This window comes from Tamandua tetradactyla, chromosome 24, assembly GCF_023851605.1.
Source record: "Tamandua tetradactyla isolate mTamTet1 chromosome 24, mTamTet1.pri, whole genome shotgun sequence".
Taxonomy (NCBI): domain Eukaryota; kingdom Metazoa; phylum Chordata; class Mammalia; order Pilosa; family Myrmecophagidae; genus Tamandua; species Tamandua tetradactyla.
The window spans coordinates 35,454,269-35,473,421 of record NC_135350.1 but is presented as its reverse complement, the minus strand read 5'-3'; the positions used below and the strand labels follow the sequence as shown (position 1 = coordinate 35,473,421).

Below are 19,153 nucleotides of genomic sequence, written 5' to 3'. Positions count from 1 at the left end.
TCTCTTAAGTGAGATGGCACATAGTGAACACAGTCAGGGTTTCTCTCTCATCTGGAAAGGCATGTGGTGAACACGGCATCATCTGCTAGCTTTTTCTCCTGGCTTCCAGTTTCATGAAGCTCCCCAGAAAGCATTTTCCTTCTTCATCTCCAAAGGTCGCTGGCTGGTAGACTCTGCTTCTCGTGGCTGCATTGTTCTGCTCTGTCAGAATCTCTCGCTTTCTCCAAAATGTTTCCTCTTTTATAGGACTTCAGAAACTAATCAAGACCCATCCAATGGGTGGAGACACGCCTCCACCTAATCCAGTTTAGCAGCCACTCTTGATTAAATCACATCTCTAGGGAGATGATCTAATTACAGTTTCAAACATACAATGCTGAATAGGAATTAAAGGAAATGGCTGTCTTTATAAAATGGAATTAGGATTAAAACATAGCTTTTCTAGGGTACATACATCATTTCAAACCAGCACAGTTGCTAAAACTGGATCATAGGTGTTTAGGAATTCTTTTGGTATTCTCCCTACTTTTTTGTTACATATTAACAATTTTCCATAACAAAAAGTAAAAATATATATATATATTAAATTAATATCTTCTAATAGTGTCCAGAAGTTTTATGTTTTATAAAGAAGGTCACTGTTGTGCTTTTCTATAATTCTCTGGATGTCTTCTATTGCATGCCTTCATTAAAAGTGGGTGAAGGGTGGGCGATGGTGGCACAGTGGCAGAGTTCTCATCTGCCATGCTAGAGACCCAGGTTTCATTCTCAGTGCCTTCCCATGTCAAAAAATATATACATTTGCAAATATTTTTAAATCAGTGCTTCATTTCTTTTTATAGCTGAATAATATTCCATTGCATGTATATGCTACAATTTGTTTATTAATTCATCTGTGGATGAACATTCTGACTGTTTCCACATTTTGGCTCTTATGAATGGTGCTACTATGAGCATGCCTGCACATGTACTTGTTAGAGTGGAATTGCAGTGACATGTGATCATTCAATGTTTAGGCTTTTGGGGAATTGCCAAACTGTTTTCCACAGCAGCTGTACCACATTGCATTCCTACCAGCTATGTATGCATGTTCCAATTCCTCCACATCCTTTCAAGATATGTTACAATTGTCCATTGAATGTAGCCATCTGAGCAGGTGTGAAGTGGCAACAGCTGTGCTTTTGATTTGCATTCCCCTGGTGACTACTGATGTTGAACATCTTTTGAGGTGTGTGCTGGTCATTTGTGTGTATCCTTTGGTGAACTGTCAATTCAAGTCATTTACTCTTTTTTTTTTAGTTGTTTTTATTTTTTAGTTGTTGAATTGTAAGAGAGTGTGTGTGTTTGTGTGGGGGGGGTGTGGGTTCTTTTTTTTACTGTATTCTGGATTCAAGTCCCTTTTCAGGAATATGATTTACAAATATTTTCTCCCATTCTATATATTGTCTTTTTGCTTTTTTGGTAATATCCTTTGCTTTTCTTTGTACATATCATATTTTTAAACTTTTTTTATTGTAACAACATCTATACAACTCAGATTTTCCATTTTAACCATTTTCATGTGTACGATTCAGTGGTATTAATTATATTCACAATATAGTGCTACCATTACCAACATCCATTATACTAGTTTTTTCATCACATCAAACAGAAACTCTACTCTTTGAGCAATATTTCCCCTTTCCAGTCCTTATTGTCCCTCCCCCAGGCCCCTAGTAATCTGGAATCTGTCTTTATAAATTCTTCTTATTCTAGGTATTTCATATAAGCGTGATCATACAATATTTGTATTTTTGCATCTGGTTTATTTCACTCAATAAAATGTCTTCAAGGTTCATCTATGTTGTAGCATCTATCAGAACTTTATTTTTTGTATATGTATAATATTCCATTTTGCTTACCCATTCATCTGTTAATGGAGACTTGAGTTTTTCTACTTTTTACCTATTGTGAATGCTGCTGCTATAAATATTGATGTACAAATATCTATTTGAGTCCCTGCTTTCAATTCTTTGGGGTATGTACCAAGATGTGGGATTGCTGAGTCATTTGGTTATTCTATGTTCAGGTTTCTTTTTTTATATATATATAGTTCACCTAAGTATTTTGAAGTTTCACATTTTGCATTTAAATTTTTGCTTATGTTCAGCTTTCTAAGCAACTGCCACACTCTCCCATATTAGCCAGTTAAACCATCAGTGTTTAAGTGTTCCAGTTTCTTTGCATCCTTCCTAACGCTTGTTCTTTCCTGTTCTTTTAACATTATTTTTTAATGATAGTCATATTTAATAATAGCCACAGCAACTTGGTGTGAAGTAGTATCTCCTTGTGGTTTTGATTTGCATTTCTCTGATGACCAGTGATGTTGGACATCTTTCCCTGTGCTTTTTGTATCATTTTACATTTAAAAATGTATATTTTACAACTCAAACCTACTCTTTGTCAAGCTTTCTTTTGCAAAACTTGGATAAGAGCACATATCCTTTTTTGTTCTTTAGCTGTCATCACTATCACACATATTTTCTACACCATCATGTTTATTTTATTAATTAATAGGAGTACAATTCTTTATATTGGAATTTATAAACCTAACTACTGCAAATAATCCCTCATCTATTTCTTTAAGCTTTCATCTCCTTTTCATCTCCTGGAGGAATTTCACCAACTTTTGTGTAGGTAATTAACACAATAATGTAAAATAAGTTAACCTTATTTCTTAGAATAAGAAATAGTTTCCTTTCAGCTTGGTTTATTGAACTTAGTTCTATATGCATACAGTGTTTTAAAAGCCCAAGTAGAAGATAATAGATATTCATATCTAAAAGTAAAAAGAAATAATGTTGGCTAATAAGCTGTTATATTCAAATATAAATAATATTTATAATTGTTTTGGTAATCAAAATAATAATAATAACCTAATAATAAATAGATACAAATGTTCATTTTATATTTGTACTTATATTTGCATAATAATAAATCAAAATAATAATGATAAATACAAAAGTTCTATATTTGTATTTATATTTGTATTATAATAATAATACATAAATACAAATATGTTTTAAAACAAGATTTAAAAAAAGTCAGCACACTTAACCTCCCTAATCACTTCAGGCCTCATAAAATCTGCCAGTTAGACTGGTTTTGATATGAGTTTGTCTTGTTTTTCATTTCTCTTCAGTGCTTCTTCAGTGTTGTGTAATTACACACATTGCATGTAAACATAAACCTCTCAACAGCACGTATTAAATTTTTTTGTACTTAGGCATTCAGTAAATGTGTGTGTATGAGTAATAAAATTTATATTTTGAAATCCTAAAAGAAATGAAGAACTAGCCTTTTTATTTGGAAAGCAAGTATTATGCAGGAAGATTCTGGGAAGATCCAATGAATATGGCTGACTGTTCACCAACCCAGAAATGTAGGGGGTATGGAAAGAAAGCAAAGCTAATTTGTGAAGGCATTATTCACCAATGTGGGTACATATGTTGTTTTTCACATTGAATAACAATTTTGAAGACCTATAGGATTCACACACACAAACCAGAAATGAGTCTAATAGCTCAGACACTTCAGCAGGGATCTACCGCTGGATTACTCTGCTTGAACTGGCAATATCATTGCGGTCAAAAGAATTTCATGACTTTTCAACATTCTGTTTTATTTCTGTTTGCTTTTTAACATCTTGTTTCCAATTTTGTGTTATAACTTTATGTTAACTTTATAATTTCATTTCTAAGTTGTGCTCCAAGAGCACACTGCTGATCATGCTTATAATAATGGGTATTCTGTAGCATTGTTTTTCCAAGAAATAAATTGTTAAATCTTAAGCAATCTTAAATAGTTTCTACAGGGAGGCAAAATGATTTAGTGGAGTCAGCAAGAACACGTAGGGAGTGTGAAAATCAAGAATAGTTTTATTACTACCTGCAATTACTAGCTGGGTAGCCACGATAAAAAGTACATATATTGTATATTTCTTGGCATGTGAGAAATGAGGCAACAGCACTATTTGCAGGCTTTTTCAAAGCATATCTTTATAGAAAGAGCATCAGTGTTCTGAGACAGAGAGGTTTTCATATTGGCTGTTCTACAGACTAGCTTTTATAACCTTTAGTAACTGATTTAAACTTACTGATGTCAGCTTCCTACTCTTTAAAAAAAAAGTACAGTAACACCGACATTGCATATTTTTGAAGGGATTCGTATATACTTAGTACAATGCTTAGCATATAAATAGCATTCTATTAATGGCATCTAATATTATTAGTGGCAATGCTAGTTGTAGTAAAGAACAGAATAAGAGGGAATGTGAATATCTGTAAGTACTCTTAGTAAATTTGCAAATTATCCATGTTTTCTTAGTTAACTGTTTGTACATACCTTTGTCCCAGTGGCCCCAACTTCTATATGCTATTGCCTGAGAAAGACCCAGCATCCCACTCCAACTTGGCTGATAACCATTCATCTTTCATGTCATAACTAGGATGTCAGTAGCTTCAGCATTCTAAATTGTTTCCGTCTTCATTTCTGCTCTAACAACCCCACTCAAACATCTCCAGCTATCTTTATAGTAGCTTTTACCTTTTATATTGAATACTAGTTGCCTTTGGTTTTTCCATCTTTCACACTAGACTTTTCTTTATAGATGGGGATATACCTTGTTTTTCTTTTTCATGTCCCCTGTATGTTGAATAATGCCTGTATGCATTCAAAAAAGAATTACAGATGAATTAATGAATGCAAATCTATTTCCCTCATGAAGGGGAAATATCTATTTCTCTAAACTGAAATAATCCAATAATTTTAATCAAAACCTTTCTTATTATATCAAATCAATATATTATGATACTTTGTTTTTATATCTCTTAAACATATAGATATACCATATATATGTGTAATCAATTTTATTATAAAATTGATATATATATATATATATATATATTTCTTAAATAAGAAATAAAAATTATCTGTAATCCCACCATTCAGTAATAACAAGTAGTCACTATGTTGTGGTATTTTTTTCTACTTTATTATCTTTCATACTCTTTTTAGCATATACTAAATTCATATATCTAAATATATCTAAAATTTATCATCCTATTCTATCTGTCGTGTTTATTATTATAAGCATATTTAGAGAAAGAACACTGTTCATCTTATTCACCGGGATGTCCTCAGTGCATCACACGTTGCCTTCCACATTGTAATCATTCAGTAAATATTTTTACAGTTGTGAGTCCTTTGAAAATTGCTTCTTCCTCAAATCATAGGTTTACTAATGTGAAAATTTATTTTCAGCAGATTCGAGTTACGTAAGCTAATGTCTCAGTTTGTACTTTATGAACTTTTCAATCCAATGTTATTATCAAGGACTATTACTCATACCATAGCAGGTATATTTGTTTCATGCTTTTATCAGTTCTGCCTGGCACCTTGAGTCCCAGGCAGTAGCCCAGATGGATGTTACACAGATAGTAGGTTTGTGTCACAGCTTAGGAAACCCCAATATTTTATAATGGGCTGTCAGCTAACCTGCATATCCTCTGCTCCAGAGGGAGATATTAACTTTATTGTACTGGGCAGAAAATAAACTTATTCTCTGCTCTGGAGGTAGACAAAATCTGTGTCTTCCAAGGCTGTTCCACGTGCTTGAAAATAACAATCAAAAGATAGTTCAGAACAAACATCATCAGTTTGCTCAAAAAATGTGCTGAAGTGCAAGAAACCTGTGGAAAATTGTCTCCCAACAGCTATATATTTTTCATAATCATTTAATTGCATGTTATTGGAATTTATCATAAATGCTCATGTATTTGCTGCCTACTGTTACACTAAATAAAATATTTAATTTTTAATTATATGCACCTAAATCTATTAAAATTATAATTTAATCTCCACATCTGAAAATGCAACATGTGCATACATAATACGTAATTCAAAATGACACATAGTTGTATCTGCAGTAGGGAGTGGCAAATAACAAATTCATTAGAAATGTTTATTTTCTTTTATTTCCAAAGAAATTTTTTTTTTATTTAGAATTTGATTTTTTATTTGTTTTGGTTTTGGTTTTGGTTTTTACTTTGATTACAGCTATTGGTTAATGAGGCTTTTTGAATTTTTCCTTTCTCTTTGTTTGAATTTCCTAAGTCTTTTAACTCAGACACACTTTCCAACTCCTATTATTAGGATAGAAGTCCTTGAGAATGGAAATGCGAGCAGAAGCATTTTCAAATTATTCTTCACTGCCCTGTGTATTGATGGAAAGTCTTTAATTCATATATATACATTTATATATCTGCAGAAGATAACAAATTTATTTTTAAGATGTTTATAATTCTAATCATTTAAGAAGTAGATAATCAGACTTTTCTAAAAAACCTTTCAGTGATGACAATTGATATTGCTTCCTTTACCTATTACTACCTCTCCCTGTTCTTTTCCTCCCATTACAATATGTCTAAATAAATACAAATTGCTACTCCTCATTTTAAATTTAGTTTGGAAAACAGAGGCACATTTTCACTTATTTTTTCAAGTAATTAAAATTGTACCTCTCTCACTTCAGATGTTTTGAAAATATCTAATCTTCATTTCATTTTTGTCTGCATTAGAAGTTTTGTAATTGGAGAAGTCAGAAGGTTTGAAACACTAATTGTGCATAAAGTATTTCTATTCTATATTTTAATAAGCCCAACCAAATTATTTCACCATGTCTCCACTTTGTGAAATAACTCTCATAACTTTGGCAATATCTGGGAGAATGAGAGAAAGGAAAAGGAGAGAGGAAGAAATGAAGAAAGGAGGAAATTTGTGTAATCAGATTTCTTGGCAGTGATATTCATGATAACCATTGACCCTTCCTGGAAAAAACAGTTGGACTTAATAGCAGTTTTTATCATTAAATAATTATTCAACTATTTCATTAAACATTCAAAAGAGAAAACAAAAATAATTCTCTTTTAAAGCAAGTTAAGTTGTAAATAGAGTTTGGTGGTTACATGGTCTTTTTTTAGAAACTGTCTCAAGTTATTTAAACTTTCTACAAACTTTAGTATTCTTATTGCAAAATGGGGTAATAACAGTGGTAACAAACTCAAGATGAGATGTGATCATGTGTATTCAGCATTCCCAGTTGTACCAGGCCAGGTACAGTAAACACATTACATGATTAAACTCAAGATCCCATTGTATTTTAAGTGACACATTTAGGACTGAGACGGTCCCAGGCAGAAGACTAATCAAGTTAGTATGACTCAGAATTAGTACAACTGCACTTGAAATAAAAGATCCCAAAATTCCTCCATGCATTACTTTCCTTATTTACTTATCACAAATCTGTATTAGTGGTAAATCTCTTTAAGTACACATTTTTAAATGTGTAGAGGTGCCTGGATAGAATTAAGAAGCAAAAAATTAAAAACTGTTTTGGTTTCCTGGGCTTCTAAGGAAGTACCAGAAACTGGGTCAGGTTAAGCAATGGAAATATATTTGCTCATGGTTTTGGAGCTAAAAGAAAAGTCCAAATAGAGGCCTCATCAAGATGATGCTTTCTTCCCAAAGACTGGCATTCTGAGGCTGGCTGCTCGAATCCTTGGTCCTTAGCTTATCACATGAGAAGGCACATGGTAGCATCTCCTGGGCTCTCCTCTTCCAGGTCCCACTGAAATTCAGCTTCTGGCCCCTACAACTAGCTTTTACTCTGTCATCGAATTTCATTCCACCTCTAAAGGACTCCAGTAATAAGATTAAAACCTATTCTGATTGAAGTTGGCTACACTTTACCCAAAGCAATCCCATCCAAAGGTCCTACCTATAAATGGGTTCATACCCATAGAAATGAATGATGTATAAGAATGTGTTTGTGTGGAGTACATATAGCTTCAAACCACCACAAAAATCAACTAAATGGCATCCACTTAATTATATTATTTATTGAAAATATTTCGGATATTAAATAAAAATGCTCTGAAACTTTGATCAGTAAAATTATATCAGTTTAGTTATCAGAAGTCAGCCTAACAGGAAACAACCCTGGATTTAAGCAAATCCAACTTTCCTCCGTTCAACAGTGGCTTCAACCAAGAGGCTTCTAAACCAGAAAAAATGACAACAAAGGTGGGGTAGTGGTGACCTGAAATTAAAGCTCTAAACAGATTTTCAAAGCACCAACAGAACAAGATGTATACACAGAGATCATGAATTGCATACCAGTCAATTTCTAATATGGTGGGGATATTAGCATAGAAGCACATGACTCAAAAACAATATACTTTTCATTTTGCAGGAAAAAGTCCAGCATTTGCAGAAGGCTTTTGCTTCAAGAGTAGATAAATCCACACAAACCGAACCTCTAGGCTATGATGTAAGTAGTTGTACAAAACCATTTCTATCTTCTTTATTGATCTTCAGACCTCCACAGCTTATTTACATCTGTTGCTGTTGTGTCCGTGCATTGATTTAGTAGGATTTAGTGGTGCACCATTCATCGTTTGCTCTTAAACAATTTTTTTTCAGTTCCAGAAAAAAATAGACACCCACTAGCATACCAGTGCCTTATTAGATTTTTAAACAAAATCTGTAACATAGTTTTTGAATTAGTGAATTTTTAGACATGTGGGGAATTTGAATATTTCAACACTTCATTTTTAAGAAAATACTAATTTATCTATTAACAGTTTAATAAAGTTGTGTTTTCAATCTCTAAGGGCCAAGCATGTCATTTTCACATTTTTGTTCCTAAAAGTAAATGCAAGTTTGCAGAGAAATTTATAATAATATTTTACCTCTTGAGCTTCAGTGCAGGGTATAGAAAGTAATTTAATTGAAAGGTGACATTATTTCTTATGGTGAAATAGTTATTGAACTGTCAAAAATAGGATTGTAAAACATATTTTATACAAGATTGCTTCTAGTAACACTGAATGACTTAGGAAATTTTAATCCAAGTACCTCTATCTTTTCTGAAACTCAGCTATTAAATTTGCATTTTGCCTAAGTTCATGATGTTAAACTGCCTTTTGATGAAAAAATAAAAACTATCTTCTAAATTGTATCTTCTTCGTTGTAAGAAGCCATTCTTTTATTTAAAAACATTTATTATTATTATTTCCAGCACTTTACTGACAAGTGGAAATGGAGATAATTTGTTTTATGAAGGTGTATAATGATAAAATATGTGTTTGCTACAGGTTCTCACACTTAATAGCATAAAAATGGTTGTTACTTTTTGTTACCTTGTAATCTATATTAATATATTTAATATAAAGAGACTTGTCTCTATTGGGAAATGAATCAAAGCTTTAAATTCCAGTAAAAATTGTTTTCCATTTGTAAACAATTGTTGATACAATATTTTTTATTTAAAAAGAAGTAAAAGTATGCTTTTCTTTGAATTCTATATTTTTATTCTTTACAATAAATGTTTATTCTGGATAATTATTCTTGAAATCAATCTTATGATTACAGGACTTCTTAAACACCTGTGTTATATATTATTCAATCAATGATGAGGTCCTTATTTAAAAAAAAATATGTTGTGTAAAATTCAAAAGATGATTTAGCTTGTATAATTCAATATTATCTCTCTGGGCCAGTGAAATTTCCTGTTTAAAAGCATTTCAATGCATATTTGTATTGCATCCTAAGATATAAATTCAAAACTGTGATCTTTAAGCCAGAGAGTTGTCCTATAAGAATAGTAAATCCATATTTCCTAGTAGGCCTTATTTCAATATTACAAAACCAGAATATACAAAAGCTAGAAATTAAATTAGGATTTACCTACTTCAAAGCCCTCAATTTTCAAACAAGTACACTGAATATCAGAAAAGTCACTTGTTCACTACAACACAATATTCATGGAAGTCTAGACTTTTATTAAAGTATCAAGTTTTTAAAACAAGGAAAAAGAAAAAGGCGTATGCATTTGGACTCAGATATTCCATTTCACTCACTTTAGGGAAACGATATTTGAGAGACTATGAATTTTAGATTTCTGAATGACTGAATGTAAATGTAAAATGTAAGAGGTCTATAATATTATCAGTGATTTCTTATAAGCATCTGTTATTAAGAAATGGATTGTATGTATTGGTAGAAAACTTGTGCCAACACCACTCCTGTTACCAGCTTCTTATGCATTTGCCTCTCTATGGTCTAAAGTTTTCATTTCTTTTTTTTTTCTTTAAAGCATTTCTTAAGGCATCAAACAATCCATTCAACGTGTACAATCAATGGCTCTCAGTATAATCACACAGTTGTGCTTTCATCATCACATGCAATTGCTAGAACATTTTCAGTGCTCCAAAAATAAATATCCCCTACCCCTTACACTCTCCTATATATGTTCACACTTGGTATCAGTGTGGTAACTTTGTTACAATTGATAGAACTATATTATAATATTATTTTTAACTATAGTCTGTAGTTTGCATTAGGTATATATTTTTCTCATATACCACCCTCTTATTAATACCTTGTAATAGTGATGTACGTTTGTTCTAGTTCATGGTAGAACATTCTTATACTTGAACTGTTAACCACCTTCATCATCCACAACAAGGTTCACTGTTATTCAATCCCATGTTTCATGCTCTAGTTTTCCTTCTAGTGACATACACCACCCTAAACTTCCCCTTTCAACCAAACTTATACACACAGTTCAGCGATATTAATTACAGTCATAATATGTGCTACCATCACCTCCGCCATTTCCCACCACCTACAATAAGCCTTGTTAAAAATTCTGCACAAATTTAGTATCAGATTCCTTTTTTCTACCCTAATTCTATCTTGTGGCTACCTATATTCTAGATATTAATGCCATGAGTTTGCTAATTATATTTAATTCATATTAGTGAAATCATACATCATTTGTCCTTTTGTATCTGGCTTATGTCACTCAACATAATGTCCTCAAGTTTCACCTGTGTTGTCACATGCGCCAGGACTTCATTTCTTTTAACAGCTGAATAAAATCTGTCATATATATACCACAATATGTTTATTAATTTCAGTTGATGGACAACTGGGATGTTTCTATCTTTGGGTAATTGTGAATGATACCGCTAGGAGCATCAGTATGCAACGTCTGTTATTATCCCTGCTTTCAGTTCTTCTGAGTATATACCTATAGAGGGAATGCCAGATCATATGGAAGTTCTATACTTTAACTGAGGAGAGAGGAACCAACAAACCATGTTCAACTATGGCTGTACCATTTTAAATTCTCACCAGCAGTGAATAAGTGTGCCTGTTTCTCTACATCCTCTCCAACACTTGAAGTTTCCTGTTTGTTTAATAGCAGCCATTCTAGTAGGTGTGAAATGGTATCTCACTGTGGTTTTGATTTGCATTTCTCTAATAGCTAGTGATGCTGAGCATGCTTTCATTTGTGTTTTGGCCATTTGTATTTCCTCTTTAGAAAAATGTCTGTTCAGGTCTTCTGCTCATTTTTTAAATTGGTTTATCTTTTCATTGTTGAGTTGTAGGATTTCTTTCTATATTCTGGATAGTATACCTTTTTCAGATATGTGATTTCCAAATATTTTCCCCCAATGCATAGGCTGCCTTTTCATGTTCTTGACAAGTCCTTTGAAACTTGTAAGTTTTTAATTTTGAGGAGGTCCCATTTATCTACCTTTTCTTTTAGTGTTTGTGCTTTGGTTGAAAGATTTAAGAAACTGTTGCATAACACAAGATCTTGAAGATCACCACATTCTCTCGTGGTGTTTTATGGTCATGGTTTTGTATAAGATGTGAAGTAGACATCCCCTTTCACTCTTCTGGATATGTATAGTCTCCCAGAACCACTGGTTGAATAAACTATTCTGTCCTAGTTGTGTGAACTTAGTAGCTTTGTCAAATAATAATTGCCCATGTATGTGCAGGTCTATTTCTGAATTCTGGGTTCAATTCCAGGTGTTAATATATCTGTGTTTATACCACTACCATGCTGTTTTGATCACCATAGCTTTGTAATATGCTTTAAAGTCAGGAAGTGTGTGTCCTACAACTTTGTTCTTCTTTTTCAAGATGTTTTTGCCTATTCAGGCCCCTTAGCCTTCCAAATACATTTTATAATTCTGCAAAGTAGGCTGTTGGAATTTTTGATTGGGATTGTGTTGAATATGTAGGCTAATTTGGATAGAATGGAAATCTTAGCAATACTTACTCTGCCATTCCATGAACACAGAATATCCTTTATATATTTAGGTCTTTGATTTATTTAAGCAATGTTTTATAGTTTTCTGTGTTTGGGTCCTTGGCAAAATTTATTCCTAAATATTTGATTCTTTTAGTTGCTATTGTAAATGGAACGTTTTTCTTGAGTCCCTTCTTGGATTGCTGATTACTAGTATATAGAATACTGCTTTTTGTCTGGTTGATCTTGAATCCTGCTACTAAGCCGAACTCAGTTATTTGCTCTAGTAGCTTAAAGTAGATTTTGGGGGACTATATATATATATACATGTAGGATCATGTCATCTGCAAATACTGAAAGTTTTATTTCTTCCTTTACAATGTGGATGCCTTTTATTTCTTTTTCTTCCCTAATATCTCTTTCTAAAACTTTCAGTACAGTGTTGAATAACAGTGGTGATGAAGGGCATCCTTGTCTAATACCAGATCTTGGAGGTTAAGATTTTAGTCTTTCATCATTGAATATGGTGCTGGCTGTGGATTTTTTTTTATATATGCCTTTTATTGTGTTGAGGAAATTTCCCTCTATTCCTTTCTTTTGAAGTGTTTTATCAAGAAAAGATGCTAGTTTTGTCAAATGACTTCTCAATATCAATCAAAATGATTGTGTGTTTTCCCCCTTTGATTTGTTAATGTGTTGAATTACATTGTTATTCTTGTGTTGAACCACCCTTGCATACCTGGAATGGAATTTACTTGATCTTGATGTACAATTCTTTAAATGGATTCCATTTGCAAGTATTTTTGTTAAGGATTTTTGAAACTATATTCATTAGAGTTATTGGTCTGTAATTTTCTTTTCTCATAGTATTTTTATTTGTCTTTGGAATTAGGGTGATGTTGGCTTCATAGAACGAGTTAGGTAGTGTTTCTTTCTCTTCAATTTTTTGAAAGAGTTTCACAGGATTGGCATTAATTCTTCTTGTAATGATTTGGAAAGTTCATCTTTGAACCCATCTGGTCCTGGACTTTTTTGTTGGTAGATTTTGGAATACTGATTCATTCTCTTTACTTGTAATTGGTTTGTTGATGTCTTCTATATCTTCTAAATTCAGGGGAAGTTTTCTGTGTGTTTCTAAGAAATTGTCCATTTCATCTAAGTTGTCTAATTTGTTGACATGCAGCTGTTCATTGTATCCTCTTATGAACTTTTTAATTTTGATGGGGTTAGTAGGGATCTCCCCCCTCTTGTTTCTAATATTATTTGTTTGCATGTCTCTGTTTTCTTTGACCATCCATAACTAAAAGTTTGTCAATTTTTTATCTTCTCAATGAACCACATTTTGGTTTGTTGATTCTCCATTTTTTAAAACCTCAATTTCATTTATTTCTGATCTAATCTTTGCTGTTTCTTTCCTTCTACTTGTTTGGGATTAGTTTGCTGTTCTTTTCCTAGCTCCTCTAGGTATACAATTAGGTCTTTTATTTTAGCTCTTTCTTCCTATTTAATGTGGGCAGTTAGGGTTATAAATTATCCTCCCCACACTGCCTTTGCTGCATTCCTTAAATTTTCATATGTTGTCTTCTTGTTTTCATTTGTTTCATGATATCTACTGTTTTATCTTGAAATATATCTTTGACCACTGATTGCATATGAGTGTGTTGTTTAACCTCCATGTATTTGTAAGTTTTCCAGTTCTCTGATTGTTATTGATTTCCAGCTTCATTCCATTATGATTAGAAAAAGTGCTTATTAATTTCAATATTTTAAAATTTATTGAAAGCTGTTTTGTGACCCATAGCACTTGAAAAGAATACATATCCTACTCTATTTAGGGGTACAATGTTCTTTATATGTTTGTTAGGCCTAATTCATTTATCATATTATTCAAGTTCTCTGTTTCTTTATTGATCCTCTGTCTAGATGTTTTTTTGTTTTTTGTTTTTTAAATGGGCAGGCACCGGGAATCAAAACCCTGGTCCTCTGGCATGGCAGGCAAGCATTCTTGCCTGCTGAGCCACCATGGCCCACCCTGTCTAGATGTATTATCTATTGATGAGAGTGGTGTATTTTTGTCTCTAGCTATTATTGTAGAGACATCTATTTCTCCCTTCAGTTTTGCCCATGTTTGCATCATGTGTTTTGGTTAGGTGCAAGAAATATCTACGATATTTCTTTTTGCTTGCTTTCCCCTTTTATACATATATTATCTTCTTTGTCTCATAACATTTAAACTGTATTTTGTCCATTATTAGTATAGATGTACCAGTTCTTTTTTTTGTTTACTCCTTGCATGGAATATATTTCTCTAGCCTTTTTCTTTCTATCCATTTGTATCTTGAGTCTAAGGTGAGTATCTTGGAGGCAGCATATAGATTTTATTTTTTAATATGCATTCTGCCAATCTGTGTCTTTTGATTGAGGAGTTTAATCTATTAATATTCAATGTTATTACTGCAAATGTAGTACTTACTTCAACCATTTTTCCCTTGGCTTTTATATGTCATATGATATTTTTGTCTCCTGTTTTACCATTTTAGTTGCTCTTACTGATAATCTTTATTTCTATACTCTCCCTCAAACTTCTTTCTCCTTTCTTTTCTTTTCAACCTGCAGAACTCCCTTTAATATTTCTTATAGTACAGATCTCTTGCTTTCTCAGCTTCTGTTGAGCTATGAATATTTTAAACTCCTTCTTGTTTTTGAAAGGCAGTTTTACTGGATAAAAAAATCTTGGCTGATAATTTTTCTCTTTCAGTATGCTAAACATATCATATCACTACCTTCTTCTTGCCTCTATAGTTTCTGAGGAAAAATCAGAATTTATCTTTATTGAGTGCCCCTTGTGTGTGATAGATCAATTTTCTCTTCCTGCTTTCAGAATTCCCTTTTTATCTTTGGTTTGTCACATTCCGCTTAGTATGTGTCTTGGACTAGGTCCTTTCAGATTTATTCTGTTTGGAGTACATTACACTTCTTGGAAATGTATATTTATGTCTTTCAAAAGAGTTGGGAAGTTTTCAGCAAGTATTCCCTCAAATATGCATGTGGCCCATTTTCCCTTCCCTCCTCCATCTGGGAAACCCACATTGCATATCTTTGCATGTTTCATGCTGTCCTTTATTTTCCCTATACACTGATCTTTTTTTTTTCCCCATTTTTTTTCTAACTATTCTTTTGTTTATTCAATTTCGTTTGTCATGTCGTCTAGTTCACTGATCCTTTTTTCTGATGGGCTCAAATCTGCTGTTGTATTCCCTTAGCATATTTTAAATCTCATCCATTTCCTTTCATTCCCACAGGTTCTGTTATTTTTCCATGCATGCTTTCATATTCTTCTTTATGCTTATCCATTGCCTTCTTAATATATTTTGCCATATTTTCCTCCATATGCTTTAATGCTCTGCAGAACTTCCCTGTGTCAAGCACTCAGGAAGTGTTGTTTTGGACACTTTCTGACTATCTGCTACCTGTTTTTGAAAATGGAGTGAGCCCTATAGCTCCCTATTTGGTCATCTTCCTGGAAGCCCTCCTACAGTTTTCTTGTTTTGCATAATATATTATATCAGTGGTATTTAGTGTTCTACAAATGTAAACAAAGTAAAAATAGTTATGAACATAGTTAAAGCTTCTGAAGTTTTCATTATTCCTAAATTATGATATCTGATGGTAATGACTTACTATGTATTGACTCGATTAAACTGATTTTAAAGAATAATTTCTTGGAAGTAAGTACTTAAAGACTTCCCTTATATAAGTCCTAGCTATGTTTTAGAAAATTGTTAACATATAATAATCATTCATTCTAAAGATTTAATGTTTCACTTTTCCTGGTGATATATTCCAGGGCAAAATAATCAGAATCAGCATATTAATTGCCAAAGATATGTATGTAGAACCTAATGCAAATATCTAGATGTACCTGTAGTAATAAACTGTAAATTATAAACCTCAGTAAATATACTTCAGTAATAAACTTTAGCATGGGAAAAATTAAGAGAGATATTTTAAATAATCGAATTAGAAATAAGTAATATACTTGAAGTGTGATGAACAATGTGAATAATTGGACACAGGTGATCCATTAATAGTATAACTTCTTCCATGCCAATGAAATCTGTAATTTTCAATATTTATTTACAAATAATTTTCACATTATCACATGAAATAAGAATTAATACCCTTCAACATAATATTTTACTGGCATTGTCCTCATATTTTACATAATTTACATTTATCACAAATGTAGTGTATATATATTAATAGACACATTTAAGAAATTGTGTTTGTTGGAAAAGATAATGGAAAATCTCGTAAAGATTTTACTTTCAGTTTCTTAACATGTACATTATGGATGGTTCTTATACTCTTTTGTGCACTTCCTAAAGCTGTCAAAATTAGTCATAAATTGTTCTTTATGGATCTAGTTTCAGTTATTTGAATGTCAGAATATATGAGACTGTAAGTCACCATTAATATAATTTCCTTGGAAAGATAGCTGTAGCCACACAATTTGCTTAAGATATGAAATGGAGTCCCAGAAGGCTTTAATTATAATGAAATGTATTAAAAAAAATTTCTAAAAATCGACTACAGTGAATAAGTTCAAAAATTTGTATGATAAACAACTTCTATCCCTCAACAGTTTTACCAGGAAACTTAAAACTAATAATAGTGTACACTGTGCTCTGATTTTTAATACACATGGCAAGAAATCTTTAAAAATAAATTCAGAGTGTCTTAGCAAGGAACTATAAACACAGTAGTTCTTATATTGAGGGAGACTGTTAAGTAAATGATGAATGTGTTTCAAATAATCGGTGGCAGTTTAACCCCTCTCATCTTTCTTTGTTTACACAGACTTAGTTTATTGAAAGATTAAAAAATAACTTCTTAAGTGTCACTTGCGTTATTAAAACAGGATAGAAGATGAATAGAGGTAGGCAAGTAGCTATGTTGCCGATTACAAGATTGCAATAAGAGGTCTTCTGATTGCATCAGCTATATAAATAGGTGCTTCAACATTACACCTACGTTACCTGTAAATATTTTATAGTTTGAATTACTGCAAATAATATTTGTATTAAACTATTTGAGAATGATCTTCCAAAATACTACAGAGAAGAAATTATATCCTGGCAGTGAGAAATGCAGATGCTTTTATTAATTTGGCATCTTTATCGGTAGCTGTTTTTTTTAGCTGCCATCTGATGTTCTGCAGGATATTGTCTTTTCACGTCACTAATTAAGTTTCAGTGTAAATTTTCGTTTATATTGGTGCCTGAACTTGACTCAGAATGTTCACAGGTCTTCTAAATTGCTCCTATAGGCAAAATCACTGAAGTTTTAAGCAAAGAAGATTCTTCCTTTGATTAGCAAGTTTTACACTTATGTGTGATGACAATTGTTTATTAGTCTTAAACTTGCAGTGTTTTGTTAAGAATTTTTATCAAGAATTTTATCAAATATTAAATTATTATTAATCATTGTTAGTCTAAATATAATTAGTGGTTTTCATTTGACTATTTAAAATTTAATTGTGACATTGCACATATTTTGATTCATTCACTTATGAATGAAAGTTAAATCTGTTTGATAATGTATACCCTTACCATAGTGTGTTTTTCAGATTTTTTAGCACATTTTCTAAATAACTGAATGTGCTTTATAAATGCAGTTTACTGTTTATAAATTTGGAAAATGATATTACTAGTTGTATTATGAATACACATTTTGAAAAACCTCTCAATGCAATTACATAGGTATTTTTTAACCTCTGGTAACTTTCTTAGATTTAATTTTGGAGGTGCTCCTGGTCACAGCTAGTAACATGCAGGGAGTTCTGACAAATACAGAATAGTTCATCATGAAATGAATAAGAATGATTAGTTTTTACTACGATTGTTTTATTAGATGTTAGTAGATCAGGAAATTATTATGTGTTATTCTAATACATTATACCAGCCTATGCGTTAAATTCAACTCTAAGAATTGAATAAGTATTAATTACGTTCTCTCATCCAGCTGCCAGAAAACTATATTTTCTTAAGGCTGTTTATTTTGGACCTACTCTTGATATCATAGTTCTTAAATTCAGTATTTCTGATCATGCATTAAATAGCATTTATTAGATAAATAAATTTTAGATAATTTATTAGATAAATAAATCTTTCCCTTACATGCTTTGTTTATTTATATTCACTATCTCAGGTATTTCTCTTTCTTTTTATAAATTAATAATCATGTTTAAAAATGGAGTTATATATTTCAGATTTTTTTTTTACTACAGTTTTTTTTCACATTACAGTAAGGATAACTGTCAGACAAGAACATTAATTAAAAACACATACAGGAAACATGATCTTCAGCTATAGATGCTTATTAACATTTAATGGAGTTACAGCCTATCTGGTGAAGTTCTAAGGGCATAGCTTTTGAAAATCCATCCATGCATTAATTCAACAAATATTACTAAGTGTCCCCAGGAGCCAGGTTCTGTTCTGTGTGCTTGGAATATGTCCTTTAATTAAACAACAAATATTCCTGAGTTGGTGGAGGCATACTTATAATAAACAATACATATAATAAAGTCAATTATATAGTATATTAGAAGTTGCTAAATGCAATGAAAGAAAAGAAAAATAGTACGGAGAAATTATGTGAATATTTGGAGTGGATTTCTGGGCTGTGATAGGAATTTTAAACAGAGTGATCTGGGTGGGTCTGAGTTTAGAAAATCACAGTTAGTCAAAAATCCTTTACAATGTGCTTTTTGAAAACTCCATAGGGAGCCCAGAATCAGTAAGAACAAATTGCCAATTGCATTATCTTTGCTTTGGGACATAGGTAAATTAGTTGGCTTCCTTTGGGGGCCATGCTGTCTGAAAAAATGCAGTGTGTATCATTAAACCCTATAATTAGACCCTCTGCATCAAGAGGCTCATACTAGGGAAACACCAAGCTGTGAAGTAACAGCACGCTGTGATCTCCCATATCATGTTCACT

At 32.1% G+C, this 19,153-nt stretch overlaps 1 protein-coding gene across 5 annotated transcripts in view; it reads left to right on the top strand.

Moving 5' to 3' along the window:
- The window catches only part of CCSER1 (coiled-coil serine rich protein 1), a 1,450,145-nt gene that overhangs the window by 851,300 nt on the left and 579,692 nt on the right, over positions 1-19,153 (top strand). For all 5 annotated transcript variants that reach the window (XM_077142860.1, XM_077142859.1, XM_077142861.1 and 2 more), the window contains one exon: positions 8,291-8,368. In XM_077142860.1, coding sequence (XP_076998975.1) covers positions 8,291-8,368 — 78 coding nt within the window. The remainder of the gene's footprint in view (positions 1-8,290; positions 8,369-19,153) is intronic.